General features: G+C 39.0%; 1 protein-coding gene across 2 annotated transcripts in view; it reads right to left on the bottom strand.

Moving 5' to 3' along the window:
• Positions 1-2,749: 2,749 nt before the first annotated feature.
• The window catches only part of itpk1a (inositol-tetrakisphosphate 1-kinase a), a 79,087-nt gene continuing 64,107 nt past the window's right edge, over positions 2,750-17,729 (bottom strand). For both annotated transcript variants that reach the window (XM_031837370.1, XM_031837369.1), the window contains 6 exons: positions 16,106-16,204; positions 15,923-15,954; positions 14,925-15,090; positions 12,596-12,663; positions 12,144-12,306; positions 2,750-7,911 (listed from right to left, as the gene is read on the bottom strand). In XM_031837370.1, coding sequence (XP_031693230.1) covers positions 7,619-7,911; positions 12,144-12,306; positions 12,596-12,663; positions 14,925-15,090; positions 15,923-15,954; positions 16,106-16,204 — 821 coding nt within the window. In that variant the 3' untranslated portion in view covers positions 2,750-7,618. The remainder of the gene's footprint in view (positions 7,912-12,143; positions 12,307-12,595; positions 12,664-14,924; positions 15,091-15,922; positions 15,955-16,105; positions 16,205-17,729) is intronic.

Genomic DNA, 17,729 nt, shown 5'->3' with positions numbered 1-17,729 from the left:
CAGGGAGATGGACTAAGGTCTATATTCTGGCACAGTCTTACAGTATATTTCCTTGTGTTTTGGAGATGCCTTCTTAAAACCATTTCTTGATGAGGTTTTGCACATCTGGAGCCCTGCAGTTCAGTTTATAGGAGGTGAGTGTGCACATATATTGTTGAATGGGTTAGCCAACCCATAACCCACTGAGTATCTTAGTTGTTGCTGCCTCCATCAGGCAAAATTATTTTGTAACCTAAATCTGTACTGTTGTACTATTTGGTAAACTAAATACATTTACTGTACATTGACAATTCTTAAGTGTACATTTTTACTCTTATTTTTTGGAAGATACTTGGTTATTTGCCATGAAAACAAAAATAAAAAAGGTCAAAAAAATAGAGAGAACTGTTTAAAAAAAAAAGAGTAATGAGTTGAGTAGAATCCAATGACATTATTTGCTTATTCTAACATGTTATTTTTAGAAAACCTTCGACATCACTGACGTGTGTTTTGTATTGCGTGTATGTTTCATGTTGTTGGTGGTGACTGACGTATTGAAAATGTCCATCCTCTGGTGTCTCAACACTGCCACTGTGTGGTGATTTCTGAAATGCAGAGCTTATTGATAAGAAATGTTTTTGTTGTTGTTGCTAATTTGTTAACTCTTACATTGCCCACAATTGAAAACTTTGTTAGCTTGCCTAAGCTCAATCATGTAATTACAGTCCTTTGTGTAGTTATGACTCCCATGTGTCAAACTCATTTATTCCTTGTTTAATACAAAACATCTACATCACATGGCATTTGCAGCCTATAAAAGACTAACAAACCTGTTCTAAATAAAAAAAGGTCAAAAGACTACCTTCTTGTGTTCTTGCAGACATACCCATTGCGTTGCCTCCCACCCATGCTACCCATTTTTCAAATATTGGTTTACCCCCCCCCCCCTTAAACCAATCAGGTGCAGAGTTGATAGCAGCTGCGGTTAGCCACAGATTCTAATGGTTAAGGTTAGCATTTGGGGTTGGATAATCTGATCCTAGATCTGTGACTAGGGGCAACCTCTACCTTAAACGTCTCCCATATACAGTTGAAGTCGGAAGTTTACATACACTTTAGGTTGGAGTCATTAAAACTCGTTTTTCAACCACTCCACACATTTCTTGTTAACAAACTAGTTTTGGCAAGTTGGTTAGGTCACAAGTAATTTTTCCAATTGTTTACAGACAGATTATTTAACTGTATTACAAATCCAGTGGGTCAGAAGATGGCTGTGCCTTTAAACAGCTTGGAAAATTTCAGAAAATGATGTCATGGCTTTAGAATCTTCTGATAGGCTAATTAACATAATTTTAGTCAATTGGAGGTGTACCTGTGGATGTATTAAGGCCAATCTCCAAACTCAGTGCCTCTACTTGACATTATGGGAAAATCCAAAGAAAATCAGCCAAGTCCTCAGAAAAGGAATTATGGACCTGCACAAGTCTGGTTCATCCTTGGGAGCAATTTCCAAACGCCTGAAGATACCACGTTCATCTGTACAAACAATAGTACGCAAGTATAAACACCATGGGACCACGCAGCAGTCATACCGCTCATGAAGGAGACATGTTCCCGTCTCCTAGAGATGAACGTACTTTGGTTCGAGAAGTGCAAATCAATCCCAGAACAGCAAAGGACCTTGTGAAAACACTGGAGGAAACAGGTACAAATGTATCTATATCCACAGTAAAACGAGTCCTATATCGAAATAACCTGGAAGGTCTTTCAGCAAGGAAGAAGTCACTGCTCCAAAACCGCCATAAAAAAGCCAGACTACGGTTTGCAACTGCACATGGGGACAAAGACAGTACTTTTTGGAGAAATGTCCTCTGGTCTGATGAAACAAAAATAGAATGGTTAGCCCATAATGACCATCGTTATGTTTGGAGGAAAAAGGGGGAGACTTGCAAGGCGAAGAACACCATCCCAAATGTGAAGCACGGGGGTGGCAGCGCTTTGCTGCAGGAGGGACGGGTGCACTTCACAAAATAGATGGCATCAAGAGGATGGAAAATTATGTGGATATATTGAAGAAACATCAAGATATCAGTTAGTTAGTTATCAAGTTAGAACTTGGTTGCAAATGGGTCTTCCAAATGGACAATGACCCCAAGCATACTTCCAAAGTTGTGGCAAAATGGCTTAAGGACAACAAAGTCAAGGTATTGGAGTGGCCATCACAAAGCCCTGACCTCAATCCTAAAGAAAATTTGTGGGCAGACCTGAAAAAGCATGTGCGAGGAAGGAGGCCTACGAACCTGACTCAGTTACACCAGCTCTGTCAGGAGGAATGGGCCAAAATTCACCAAACTTATTGTGGGAAGCTTGTGGATGGCTACCCGAAACGTTTGACCCAAGTTAAACAATTTGAAGGCAATAACACAAAATACTACTTGAGTATGTAAACATCTGACCCACTGGGAATGTGATGAAAGAAATAAAAGCTGAAATAAATCACTACTATTCTGACATTTCACATTCTTAAAATAACGTGGTGATCCTGGCTGACCTAAAACTGGGAATTTTTACAAGGATTAAATGTCAGGAATTGTGAAAAACGGAGCTTAAATATATTTGGCTAAGGTGTATGTAAACGTCCGACGTCAACTGTACCCTAATACATTAGGTCCCATTTCTATACCACCACCAATTATGGCTGGGGAGAAGCAAAAGTAGTATTGTGGAAAGTTGTTCCCCTTGCAACACATCTCACCAAACCATTAAAGACTTTGATGTACATTTGTCTTCCTTGTTTATTATCTCCGTTTTTGTATAAATGCCCATATTGACCATTTATACAACATACACATTTTGTTCAATAGCATACATCAGGAAAATGGTTACAAACAGTAATCTCACATTTCAAGTTGGAACTTAATTTCCCCATATTGATCTTTACTTGGTTCTTCTTTGATAAATGTAAGTCCACAAAGCTAATTTAGCAAATTTGTTATAAAAATCTATAGAAATTGATCTATGCTGCACTCACAGCATTTTAACAAGTAATAAAACAGCAAGGCCTAGAGTCAATCAAATCAGCCATAACCGGCAAACTGCATAGCATATCGTTGTTTTTGTTTAGGTGGTGTCACAGTGTAACAGTGTTGGAGGTGTCAAATCCGTGGCCACACCCATCCCACAGAGTTAGACGTTCAGAATGAGAAAGTGTAGGCTATATAGAAATAATGAGTCAAATTGAAAATCATTCAACAAAATAATGATTTAATTCAGCCTAATCAAGGTGTAGATTACAACACACAAACCCGTGGAATAATTTTCAGCACGGCTGCATGGGATTACTACAAAGGCGACAAAGAGTATCCAAAAGCAATGTCCACGATCTGTATAACGCTTTGACAGCACCAACACAGTTACACATCCAACTTCGCCTAAACAAAAACAATTAAGGCGGCCCTGATTAAATCTAGCCCTAAGTAGTTGACATTTATTCTGGATTTTACAGAGTAGTATACTAATTGTGTTCTGTCCTGAAAGATAAACAATATACACAGAGTATACAATACATTAAGAACAACGGCTCTTTACATGAGAGACTGACCAGGTGAAAGCGATGATCTCTTATTGATGTTAGGATGTTAGGATTTTCACCTCTTATTGAAGTTCAGATTTTCAAGCCTTGAGACAAGGATTAAGTACCTTTGAACAGTGTATGGTAGGTGCCAGGCACACCGGTTTGCGTCGAGAACTGCAAAGCTGCTGGGTTTTTCACACTCAACAGTTTCCCGTGTGTATGAAGAATGGTCCACCACCTAAAAGACATCCAGCCAAGTTGACAACTGTGGGAAGTATGAGTCAACATTGACACCTTGTAGAGTCCATGTCCCCGTCAACTTGAGGCTGTTCTGAAGGCAAGAGGGGGACTCAATATTAGGTGTTCTTAAATTAATGTTTTGTGCATTCAATGTATATTCACAATATACTATATAATAAATTATCATATACGTATCTCGAAGATCAGACTGACGCACACAAAATTAAATTAAGGCTGCTGGGTCCCCTTGCCCTCCCTTTACAGGAGAGCATGACCATGTCGGCTCAGTAGGAACCTAGACACATTTGACAAAGTCATTGATATGACAGAGATCCAATAGCAGGGATGGGATCACAGTAAACCAGTGGATCAAAACAAACAGATTGGAACTACTGAATTCATAAAATAAATCTTCCATATCAGGACTAAAGGAAATGTTTGTGCTTGCGAGCCTGTCTTAAAGTCCTGTTCCAGTCTTTTCACCTCATTGAACACCCAATTTACTTAGGCACATCTCAAGGTGATCCAGGCACGATTATGACGTGACACAAGTGGGATGGGGGGGGGGGGGGTGTCTTTCCTCTTTGTTCTCTATTGCTCCTTAATTGTTTCTCAAGCAGGGGGGGGGGGGGGGGGGGGTGCAATGACATCAGACCACCTCCTTGAATGGCCTACTCCTTGAAGTTTACAGTTGTCTAAAATACATTTTGCTCACAACATTTTTACACTTAAGTGGGTGTACATTACTTGGGCTATTGCTTCTCAACAGGAAAAGTTCAAATATCACTGGAAGGACATCTTTATAGTATTTATGGTTGTGAAATAAATGATTGTAGTAATAGTGACTGAAGTGGTAATGGTAGTGACTGGTTATAGTTGAAAAGCCGGTAGATGGAACGACTGATTGGACAGCCTGAACAAGTTGGTTTGGATGGATCAAGAGTTACTATTACTGTTGGTGGGTTATTAAATGCCAATTTGACATGTTTGAATTGCTATAGTTTAAACAAATTCTGAAAATGCCGGTTTTAATGTTGTTTGTAGCTGAAATGGTTAAAGAGCAGTAGCATTTACAATGTCTACCACTGTGTTCTTATGGTTGGCATTGAATCCATGCATTTATGCACATTTTAGCAAAGTGAAATAGTTTATAAAACCTGAATGGTTTTAAAGTTGGTCTTGTAGCATAATAGGCCAAGGACCATTTTGAATAGCTAACACTATATTCCTATGGTTCTCATTGAAACCCATGTTGAATGTATGCTCATTTTAAATGGTTATAGGTCAAAAAGTATAACAAATCTGAATGCAAGCAATGTAAGTCGGGTCAGTCTAAACATCAAAGTTGGTTTGGTGTTGATAGTTTAAAAACAGCGAAAGCGATGAGTCTAGAATATTGAAGCCTCGACCATCTTTTTGCCATTGAAATGCATTGTAGAGCATTTTAAATATTGTTGTAGTTCAAAATTATAAAATGCTATCAAAAAGATTCTCAAACAAGGTAATTTGAGTTAGTCTGCACATTTGGAAGTTGGTTTAGTGTTAGATTAAATCATTGAAGCACTATATTGAGGGGAATAAATAGAATAACTTGAAAAGGAACATTTACTGAAGTAAACCTGGTGTGCTTGCTAATATTGAATACTTATAGTTGTGAAATAGTTGTATTAATGGCAGTAGTAGGGTTTTAGTAACAATTAGTAATTTAGTAATAGGCTGTGTTAGTTATAGTGACTTATTTTGGGGTGGTTTGTAGGTGTGGAGTTATTATAGTGTATTATATAGTGTTATTATAGTGTATTATAGTGAGCTAGTGTAGTAGGCTAGAGTGAGTTCCATGTCAACATAAGCCCTAAGGTGTTAAGCTCTTCAAAATGGTTTTGTTTGAACATTCTGAAAATTGTGGTAGTGATTTCAGTTAAGAATGTTGAAGCCCATATTCAACCATTGAAAGAGATGGGGATACAACAAGCTTTATAGTTTTTGAGGTAGGAATGGTAGCAAAAAGCTCTGTTGCAGCCATTTAAGCCATATGTCAACATTGGGGTGGTGGTTGTAGCTGAAACAGATCAAGAGCAGTGGTGAATCAACATTTTGCCTTTGAAGCAAATAAAAAAAAATGGTTATAGTTTAAAAAGTATAAAAAGCATTAAATAATATAGACAAGCAATCTACGTTGAGTCAGCATGTACAAGTCAAGGTTGGTTTGGTGTTTGTAGCTTTAACGGTTCAAGAGCAATTGCGAATCCAAATACTTCCCAGGGGTGGGCAGGCATGGAGATGGGTGGGCATGAGGATAGGGACAACCAAGGGGTTTTGGGTATTCGGCTTCACTTTGTATAACATTTATGCTTTAAAATAAAAAAACATCCCATTCAAGCCTATGGAGCTTTTACGCACATGTAAAACAGTTATAGTTCAAAAATAATAAATGGTATTAAAAAAACACATTTACAAGCAACCTATTCCAGACCAGTCTGCACGTTTTAAAGTTACAATAGCATTTCTAGTTTAAGTGGTGGAAGACTAGTTAGGACCGGAATTCCATTGAAATGCATTGGGATTTATGCAAATACGATTGTAGTGTGAAAAGTATTCGTAGTATTAAAACGTATACTTTCTTTTCAAGCAACCTGAGCAGTGGCTGTCTGGACTTTTTAAAATTTGTTTTAGGTTACAGGTTACAGCGGAATAATAAGTATGAACAGTTCCTAAAGTTGTTTTGCTTTAAGCAAGCACACTTAAGGAATCCAGAGTTGTCTTGCCTTCTGCAAGCACACTAATATTAAGAATATGTAAGACATCTTGTGGTCTTGCTCTCAGCAAGTACATTAATTTGTAACTACCAAAATAATGGAAACACTTGAGTAAATGAGGGATACAAAGTATATTGAAAGCAAGTGTTTCCACACAGGCGTGGTTCCTGAGTTAATTCAATAATTAACATCCCATCCTGTTTAGGGTCATGTATAAAAATACTGGGTAGGACATTATTTTGGCTACCCTGGCTATGGCCCCATAGGATGACACTGCCCCCATCCACAGGGAACGAGTGGTCACTGAATGGTTTGATGAGCATAACATTGATCTAAACCATATGCCATGGCCATCTCAGTCACCAGATCTCAACCCAATTGAACACTTATGGGATATTCTGTAGTTGCACCTGAGAGCATTTTCCACCACCAATAAAACACCAAATGATGGAGTTACAGACACGTGAAGAATCTATGCCAGGGCTCTCCAACCCTGTTCCCATAGAGCTACCTTCCTGTTGTAACTAACCTGATTCAGTTTATTATCCAGCTAATTACTAGAAATAGGTGTGCTAGATTAGGGTTGGAGAGAACCTACAGGACGGTAGCTCTCCAGGAACAGGGGTGGAGAACCCTGATCTATGCCAAGATGCATTGAAGCTTTTCTGACATTTTGGACCCCATACAGTGGGGTCCAAAATGATTGACACCCTTGAAAAATATAAGCAAAAATTACAACAAAAATAAAGAGCTCTATTTTCATGCATTTCCAAAAGTGTAAGTGCCTGGAGTTCGCTAAATGGCATTGGCACTTGGATTGAAACCGGTGCTATGGTCAGATTACATTTAAAAAGATAACTTAAACACTTTTTCTGATCAACTGTATAATAGAACACAAAAATGGAGCATACAATGTAGCTCAGTAATTAAATTATTTATTTGATCGTCATTTTCTTCTCATCTTTATCAAGGGTGTCAATTTCGGACCCCACTGTATATATCTATATATATCTATATCTATATCTATATTACATACAACATCTTGTTCTTCACTACTAGGGGCTGGGCATTATTGCGAGGAGGCTTTGGTGGGGATGGCAGACGCACAATGTTGTTGGAAGTTGGCCGAAACTTCAGAGTCGCACCCCAGTCCTTGATTGCCTCCCCTCTTGACGCAGTCTCCCTCTACAATCCAGGTGTTGGCCTCGTTTCCCAGGAGCATGCAGGGTTTCCCACAGTCGGCCAGAGCTGCGGCAGGGAGCTGTCCCCCGACCACGCTGGTCCTCTCAAAGGCCCGCTCCTGGAGAACACTTGTGAGATGACTCAGTAGGTCGTCAAAGAACTCCGGGACTCCCTCATAACCTGAATAATAGAAAAGTTCATTTTTATAGAAATACCATTAAATAATGTTTAAAAAAAAAGATGGGCAGCAGATTTACATGTTTCATAAAAGGGCACACAAGATGCATACAAATATAGGCATTCACAAAATACATCACAACAACAAACGTAACTATGTAGAAAGGTAACTGTACATGAAGAATGTGACTTGCTTCAAGCTCTATAAAAGTATTTCTGTGGTAGTTGAAGACGTTTAAAACCTATTACTTAAGTGAAGCAGTGAAATGTAGTCGAAGTTAAATATATAAAAGATCTAGTCTACTACATCAACCCTTATTACTTTGGAGTTTGGTAGTAGTAGACACCTCAACCAGACATAAATCAAAACAAGATTTTGAAATTACATCTGTGCCCAGTGGGAAGTTGCCCAGAAGTGCTAGTAGCAGTACATTGCAGTAATAATAAATGTTTTAGATAGGTAGGCCATGGTTTAGCTATTGTTTTTTGACTAGTGAGTGTTGGGTTTGTTATATTGGGTTAGTTTAGTAGTGTATTGGGTTGAGCTGTGCGCAATGAGATTGAGGCTGTAACCTCATAAATAGCTTGGATTTTTTATATTTTAAATTGCATATTCAACAACTTACAAAATAATTGAAGCTAAAGATGGGATTTTATTTTAGGAATAAGACCCGTTTTTCTTTAAGCCAGGAGGTGGCTGGAATCAGCTACATTTATGCCTGTACTAGACTATGGTGATATTTTATATAGGAATGCTTCCTCAGTGTTTGAGATCAATTGACACCCTTTACCATGGAGCATTGAGATTTCTTTAAAACTGCAAAACCCTTACACACTACTGCACTTTATATACCAGGGTTGGCTGGCCTTCTCTAGTCACTCATAGGCTCAGTCACTGGTATACTTTTATGTTTTTAACTACCATTTTATTTGTCCAGTTTAATTATTCAGAAATGTGCTGGGTACGCTCTTCGTTTGCAGGACTTTATCCTGCTAACTGTTCCAAAGGGCTTTTATGTACTCTGCGCCATCGGCTTGGAACGCCTTACAAAATAGTTAAACTGGAAGAACTCCCGGTTGGTGTTTTTAAATCATTGATGAAGGATTTTGAGGCTGATTCCTTGACCCGTCAATGTTTTTAATTAGCTGTTTTAGGATTTCGTTATACTCCTGTGATTTCTATGGTTTTTACTAGATTACTTTTTCAATGTTGTCTGTCTAATTGTGTAATGACTTGGTGCCGCCTATCTTTGCCAGAACGCTCTTGAAAAAGAGATCTCAAATCTTAAATGAGCCGTTCCTGGTTAAGGTTAAATAAAATAAGTTGTGCTTCCCCAGTGCTATAATTTGATTGGTAGAAGATTTCTGTTCTGATTTCAGATTTGAAAAGCAGAAGATTTCATACACTCTAGGATTTTGTCCAAGTTGTTGGGAAAGTGGTACAAATGTCAGTTGTTTGTAAAAGTTTAGATAAAAAGGTAGTTTGTGGTTACTAGAAGAAGTGTATCGTTTGATTGGTAGAAGATAATTATATTCCAATTTCAGATTTGAATAGCAGAGACTTTGACCAAGATTACATACGCTCAAAGTTTGTCTAACTTGCTGGAAACATGGTCAAAATGTCAGTTGGTTCAAAAGGTTGAGAAAGTTGATGCCGATACATTTAAACGAATGGCATGCCAAAGGGTGAAACTGTCATATGGTGCAACCGTCCGACTTTTAATTTGAAAAAGCGGTGAATATTTAACTTCGGCATACCCTTGTAAATGTATGTGATGATATAATAAAATAGAGCTAGGAAGGAATAATTATCTTTTAAATACTTCCACACATTTGAAAAACACTATCATCATATGGTGCAACCAACATTAAAAAGGCTATTTTTCACTACAAATACATTTTTCCTCCATGTGTCATGATACAACAAAGTCTATACTGTAGTGGACCCTCCAATTCAGAAAGATAATCACATTTCCCACAAATCTATCCTCTGTCATGAGGGGATCATATTCAATGTCATATGGTACAACAACTGAATATACATACAAGCTTTTCAAAAAAACTTTGCATCCTGACCAGAGCTCTAAATTGTTAGAGCCTATGAGCATATTCGAGTTACTGTACTCTGAAGCACATGTTGTGCCCTAGAAACCCTGTAAAAACATGCGTTTAAAAAAAAGTTAAAATACCTTTCATTGAAATGACAAAGTCATTTGTGGAATATTAGGCTGCTAGTGTAACGGATGTGAAACGGCTATAGCTTAGTTAGCGGTGGAATAGTGCACGCTAAATAGCATTTCAATCGGTGACGTCACTTGCTCTGAGACCTTGAAGTAGTAGTTCCCCTTGCTCTGCAAGGGCCGCGGCTTTGGTGGAGCGATGGGTAACTGAGAGGGTCCCTGGTTCGCGCCCGGGTATGGGCGAGGGAACGGTCTAAAGTTATACTGTTACACTACATAGGATAGCATACTACATAGGATAGCATTAGCCTTCAGCCGACCAGAAGAGCCATGTGGCTGGATCAACCGCTTAGGCGAAGCAAACGCAAGCTAAACTAGGCAAAGGGGATAGCCAGCAGTATTACCGTGTGGAAGGTAGAAACGCATGGTTAGCTTGCTTTGCAGTGAGCCAGCCGAGATGGCTAGCCCATAATGCAAGGCTTGGGCTGAGTCACACTAGCTAGCTAACCGGAGGGGTGACCAAGGGGTAGAATACATTTCTACACCAGCAATACCACAATACCGTGAGGCAGGTAGGATTGCATGGTTAGCTTGCCTTGCCGCAAGCTAGCAGAGCTAGCTTAAATGAAAACTTCACACAAAAAACAATTTTAGTCTATTGTTGATATAGTCCCACATTTTTTGCATGTCAGAAATCAAGTTGTTCAACTTTCAAAATCCTGAAATCTGGCCCGTATGATGCATTTTCGCATCAGATGATGCTGCGTTTTGATGATGCATGTTAGTTACCATGTACCTGGGAAACAAATACTTAGCATGTGGTTATATACAGCATACCTTAAGATCTGCTTAATGACTTCAATAGCTTTCAAAGCCTGCCCTCTGGAATTAAAGGGGCAATCAGAGATTGGTGAAAAAACAGATATGAGTTTGATCTCATGAATGAGCAATCATTGCATCCACAGTTCAGTCTATGAATCTGAGAGTGGTTGTGTTTCTCTAGCTGCAGACAAGCTGTCTACCACCAGAGAAAGTGGTGTGGGGTATGCTTTTTTGTTGTCGTTTGAATCCAAGTGTTCCTTTAAAACCTTGTGTCATACAATTTCAGATAACATGGTGTAACTTCTATTATCCATTACCAAATGCTTCCAGTTAGAGCAATACTGCCCCCCACTAAAGACACAATTATTTGAATGTTTTTTTGTGTACATTTATTTTTTTTTTAAATAGGAAATTAATTTTAAGAAGTTCCCAAAAAAACAGTGAGAACCACAATATGTCTGCTTGCAAGATATCATTAATTTGCATTTCTCAATGTGAATGCATCTGAAATGGTCAGTAAATTATGAAAATATATTTTTAGAGACATTTACAGGAAAGTATAAATATAGCAAATTATAGTAGGACATTTTCACAGGACTAAACATGGGGATCTTGTTTAATAAAGAAATAAACGAATTATATTTTAAACAGTCTTTAGTTCAAACACTAAACATATATTTGAATGTTAAAAAAGTAAGGTAATGAATTTCGCTCTTGAAAAACATTTGTCAAATCCCTGGTAGAAAATATTTATTCTAAGTTGTTGGGAAAGTGGTAAAAGTAGGTGATGTGTCAAAATATATATATATATATTTTTTACAGTGACTAGAAATTTGGAAGTCATGGTAGTTTAACAATGAGAGTTTAATAGCTTCAATATTATCCAAATAGTATGCAAACACACTGGTCCTGACCAGTCCACACGTTTTAAAGTTTAAATGGCGTCTCTAGCTTATGCTGTGTAAGAGAATAACTACATGTATAATAAGTCAGTGTGGCTGCTGTCACAAGACGTTAACAAAAAAACTAAGGTGTTTAGGTTTGGCATATGAGAGTTAAACTTTTCAGTTGATTAATTCTCTTCATTTAAAAAATGGTAGAACTTAACTTTAATGGACAACAACCGCTTCATACGCCATCTGATTTTTGAACACCATAGCTGCAGCTTGAAGTAGATCCATTGAATGACACCACCGCCACTGCACCCTGTGGAAATATGAGAATGGCACGTACCTGGAAATGCGTTGATGTCAATGACTGCATGCTGCCCTGTCTGGTTGCTGATGATTATGTCGATGCCAAACAGGGACACATCCAGTTCCCGCCGCAGACACCTGGAGATCTCCCTGATGACGTCGTCGATAGGCACCCTGGACACCCCCTCCACATTGTCCCTCTACACACCATCCAGACAAATAGAAAGATAGACGGAAAGACAGACGCATAGTAAAAGTTAGTACCAACAAATGGCAAGGCTACACTAGAGGAAGAGCGAGAGGTGGACAGACGGTCAGGTCTGTGAATGCCGTTGTACCAATTAAGAGACACTTGAAAAAAAAATGAATATATAGCAAGGCCCTGACAAAGCAAGAACAAAACTATTAAAAAAAATATTGCCCATATTTTGTCAATCAAAATGGCTGTGCACATTGTCAGAATAGGTTTTGGTCTGAGCTTTCACTTACAGAATTCAGGTCGGAAGCACACTCTGGCTTGGACACATCGTGACTGTGGAAAAAAATGGGTTTTCTCTCTGGAAAACAGAAACCAGGCAGTTGACTAGGTTTGTAAAGAACAGACACTAATGAAGTCACAGAACAGCCACATTAAATTAAAGTTGCTACATGTAACATTTTAGCCACACATTCAATTTCTTCAGTTAAGGGCATTGCTAAGTAACACCTAAAATGGCTTAGTTCTGCTTTTTACCTGATCATAATCCCCAAAATATCAGTTGCAAGAACGGGAAGAAGTTTCATATTGCTAACGTTTTTGCTATAGTCATCCTCGTAAATGAGAACCAACTGTAATTCAGTAAGTTGCGTATACACACACACACACACACACACACACACACACACACACACACACACACGATGTATCGTCTAGTTGCCAAATTGTTAATTTGCAGTAAAAATGCTAATTGCCGTGTCACACTGTATTCTAAAAAGTATGTTTAAACTCCTGTGGATTTATATTCCTTTGATACTACTGGTATGCAATTGACAGTTGAGGCGAGTTGCAGGTGGAAATGTTACATATTACAGTTTCCCAATGTGGACATTGCTAAAAGTACACATTTTACCTCTAATGCCAATTTCTGATAGAGTAGAAAATAAAAAATGTCTACTAAAATGACTAGCTTTCTCAATTAAAAATACAATGTCCTGTCAGTCTTCAAGGCTTGAAGACCAACACACCTGAGTCAACTACTCAAGAGCTATTGGTGGTCCACTAAAGTTTCAGTTCATTTCCAACTTCCATAAGGAAGCGGTTTTCAAATCACTCCTTGGGGACCCCCTAGACAAGTCTCAATTTTGTTACAGCCCTGAACTAATTCAGGTAACTGATTTACCAAATCAAGGTCCTGATAATTAGTTAACAAGTTGAATCAGGTGTGCTAGCCCTTTAAATAGTTCAAATACATGGAATGGCTGGGGGTCCCCGAGGAGAGATTTGAAAACCCCTGCACTAGGCTGTTGTTGTAAACTGCCAAAAAAAAAGAAAAAAAGAAGGATATTAACTCTTTAAGCAGAAGGATGTTTTTTTGTGTGTCAGTTTAGCATTAGCACAGCAGGGGGCAGAAATGTCCATGCAGATTCAACTAAAAGTCTGATCCACGCTGATGACTGTACTCCTGTGAGTGACTCACATGCTAATGAATACCTTGCTCAGTGAGCCGGGGAAATTGAACCTATACACAAACACGGGATGGGCACGAACATTGACGAACATTGACACAAAGCAGGGAATTGTTTGGGAATGCATCAGCGGTGCTTTGCGTCAAACGGAGCAACTCGGAAATCCCATTAACGGTCATTTAACTTGGCATGTGGCACCATGCCGTGCTTAAACAGAGGACATGTTTATAAACGGTGGTAAATCAAGTGTCTTTATAAGGTAATGTGCCAGTTTACAGCGGTCTCTAAGAAACGGGGCAATTCTGAAGTGGCACCTACTCCCTATATAGTGCACTGACTCTGGTTAAAAGTAATGCATGAGAATAGGGTGCTATTTCAGATGCAAACTTCGATAAGCTGGTGAGGGGACTTAGCGTCCACTTCAACTCGGACACCATCTGTGCTTTTAACACTTCTCTCATCAAAAACGCACAATTGAAACCTACTCTATACTCCGACATTTGAAATGGGACACGCTCAAGTTGGGTTAGAATAGGGCAGGGTTGGGCTAAATGGATCTGCTCAGGTAAGGGGGCTTGAGTAGACTCAGTATCTGGCTTGGGCAGTCTATATACAGTCTACTGGGGTATTTCAAAACAGCGACAGTATGATTTTCAATAACGTAAAACAAACAAAAAACGTTTCTTAAGTATAACTATAAAAAATCTAAGATGTGTCAAATAAATTATATGCAGCTCAGGGCTCCAGCTATGCATTTAGTTAGCTAACTTGCAAGCCTAGTGGCTCGATGTCAAGCTCAGCAGAGGTATTCAATCCCCTTCTGGATCAAGATCCCTGTTGCCTAAATTGTTTTGTGGTTTTTGTTGTTGAAATAGCGCCCCTTGTGTGCACATTTAGTAATACCATATACCCCAGAAACGGTATGGAAATCTGGGTACCGCCCAACCCTATGGCCTAATACAAAGAAAATAGCTTGAACTCCTACGTACTTCATGTCGATTTGAAAAGATTGAATAGGTATAAGAAACATGGGAATAGGGTGAAATGTTCATGTTTACTTCAATACCATTTTAGTGTATAGGACGCAGGGGCTGTGTGTTGTAAGCTGTTGGGAATGAGTACATCTTGAAGCTGGGAATTGGGTATATCTGACCTGCAGGTCCAGAAGGGAAGTTTCTGATAGAAGGTCTCTCCACCACGTAGTAGGCCTCTCCCACCACATACACCTTGTAGAGTACTGCATCGTGGTTAATGAAGTTCTGGATCACGCACGGGGGCTTAACATCCTTCAGGTCCTCCTCACTGAAGATGATGGCCATCTATTGGGGGGGGGGGGGGAATAACATGTAAGACTCGTGCATCTGTTCATTCAACATCATCTATCCTCCCTTGTTATCCCTCTGTCAGTTCAGTGATGGGTAGAATCTACTGTCTGACCTCATTCAGCTGTACTCAAATTGTATTTGTCTTCTCTGAAATACATCGATTTTGATTGAGCCATATCTGGAGTGCCAGATGAGTGAGATTAGCACTTTTGGGACTATTCCATTAGTTTATTGCACCAGCCAAGTCAAATGATTTGAAAGATCCTCAAAACCAAATATAATAAACATTTTTGTGCAATAACTAAACATTTTCTGCCATGTTCTCAATAAAATTATCAGTGCCGCAGTTTCCCCACCAGATAGAGGACACTAATACCCCATATCCTTTTTGGTGTTTTGTGATTTTCTTTTTGGTAGAAATCTACACAAAAAAGGTGTGGACAATCCAATGTCTAGTGATTCTTTTACAATCCACACATATTCTGAACCACTATTCTATCACAAGCAGTTTAATAGAATAGCCTGTCAACCCAACCTATTTTTATGACCAAGGCGAGTCTGAGTACACAATGACAAAAGCACATGACTACCTTATTGTAGGCTTACTCAGACCCAACTCGTAATGCCATCACTCATTAGTGACATTATGGTCTTGAATTTCCCTTTAGGTCAATATTGCTAAAAGCTTTCACAAGAGTAGGTAGTGATTGTGAGGGGAGTTAACAGAAGGACAGGATGAAGTCAGGGTTGGGGCAAATTTAATTTCAATTAAGTCAATGCAGGCATAAATGGGATATTGTAATATAAAATAAAAATAAAAACTTACCTCATGGGAGTTGGAGTTTGGAGTTTTACAAACTGTGGAGGTGAAAAGATTAGGACGTCATTCTATTCAGTCAAGCAAAGTTCTGAAAATTAAGCTAGAATTGAATCTTTTTAGAAGAGACCCTGTAGAAGTCTCCAGAAATGTTCTGGTAACCAAACATGTAGAGAATGTGATCTTACGTACTGAAAGGGAAGGTAATGCCATGTTTCTGGATGTGTTTGAGAGTGTCGGTTCCACACTCACTCCTTAGAACCATGAAGGGAGGAGAGCAGATCCTTTCATCTAGAGGAAAGAGGGAGAGGAATATCTTGTTATTCTATCCTTGCCATCACTATACCGTTTACTATAATCATGCTTATTTGTATAAATTCCTTAATAATGTAAGTACGCAGAAAAGGAAGGAGATTTTTTTTAAATTAAGTGTTTGTGTGTAAATACGACTACATACCCGAGCATCATAAAATCATAAACTTAGGGGGAGTGAAACTAAGTTGAAAATAAGTCTTAAAATCAGTTTGAGAAGATGTAACAATCCTTTGCTGTGCTATGCGTTTAACCATGTGCTTGTCTGTTGGTGTAGAGACTGCGTGAAAACAAATACTTTAAATCACACTAAAAAGGTCAACTGCTACAGCTCTCTCCAATATCTCATCTTCCTTCCAAGGTCTCAAGGGAGCCGTTCAGCTGTGATGGCTTCGAGTCCCGCCGTCATTGGTGCAGCTGTTTCTGGCAGAGCACGCAAAAGGTCTGCTTGCTTTGCAACATTTTCAATCTTTCTTTGTGGTTTGTCTAACCGGTCTCTCTCTGTCTCCATCAACCCTTTCATTCTCAGTTGAGGTTGTAATCTCTCCTCTCCCTCCATACCTTTCTCCCCAGTCCCTCCCACTCTCCCCACATAACTATTTTCCTTTATCTCTTTCTCTCGCATTATGCTCCTCTGGGCGTCATCTAGGCATCCAGTGGTATGTTTATATTTGCTCACTGTGACCCTCGGCCTCCATTTCAGTATGTGTTTTTATAAGCCAGGGACAGACAGTGGGGCACCTCTTAGCAAGGACGCCATGACTACAAGCCTTGTCACCCAGCCATACAAAGACCCCAAGACATACGAGGGCCTTGGGGCATAGAGACTTCACAAACACAAGCCTCATTCACATTACCTATAAGCACTCCGATCATTGCGCCGGATGTCATTCATGCCTTTCAAATGGGGACATCCACAAAGGATTGGAAAAGCAACGCCCCCTCGTGGTTGAAGGCTCCTTTGCGAGACAGACGCCACATACTTTGACATTTTTCTAACTTCGCATCATCTTCAGTCCAGCCAGAGTCTGACGAAGAACAGGAAGTTACCAAACCACCAGATTAAAATATGGTTTTCGGTGATGGCTTTATGGGATAGCTAGCAACTTGCAAACAATTAAACCATTCCTATAAGTGAGTACAATTTTAAATCATAACGTTAATTACACATTGGCTGTCATGCCAATTATATGACTAGCCTCGTGTAAGTTTGTGCAGGTAATGACTTTTTAATTGGAGGTCGCTAGCTACAATGGCATCTTCAACCTAGTTAGCTAGCAGCGCAAGCTAGCTTGACTTGCTATAAAAAGGTCGAAAAACAAGTTAAAAAAAATATAAAATGTTTTATTTTCACTGGAAACAATATATTTATCATGTCTTGATTGAAAAGGTCATATTTTGCAATCTCCCAAAATAAATGCTAATCTGATGAGACCGGCTCTCCTTCATCCTGCGTTACAAACATTACACTTATCCGTAAAGATTACGTACAGCTTAATTAAAT

This window comes from Oncorhynchus kisutch, linkage group LG12, assembly GCF_002021735.2.
Source record: "Oncorhynchus kisutch isolate 150728-3 linkage group LG12, Okis_V2, whole genome shotgun sequence".
NCBI classification, from domain to species: domain Eukaryota; kingdom Metazoa; phylum Chordata; class Actinopteri; order Salmoniformes; family Salmonidae; genus Oncorhynchus; species Oncorhynchus kisutch.
Note: the sequence above shows the minus strand (reverse complement) of the source record. Positions and strands in the feature narration are given on the sequence as shown.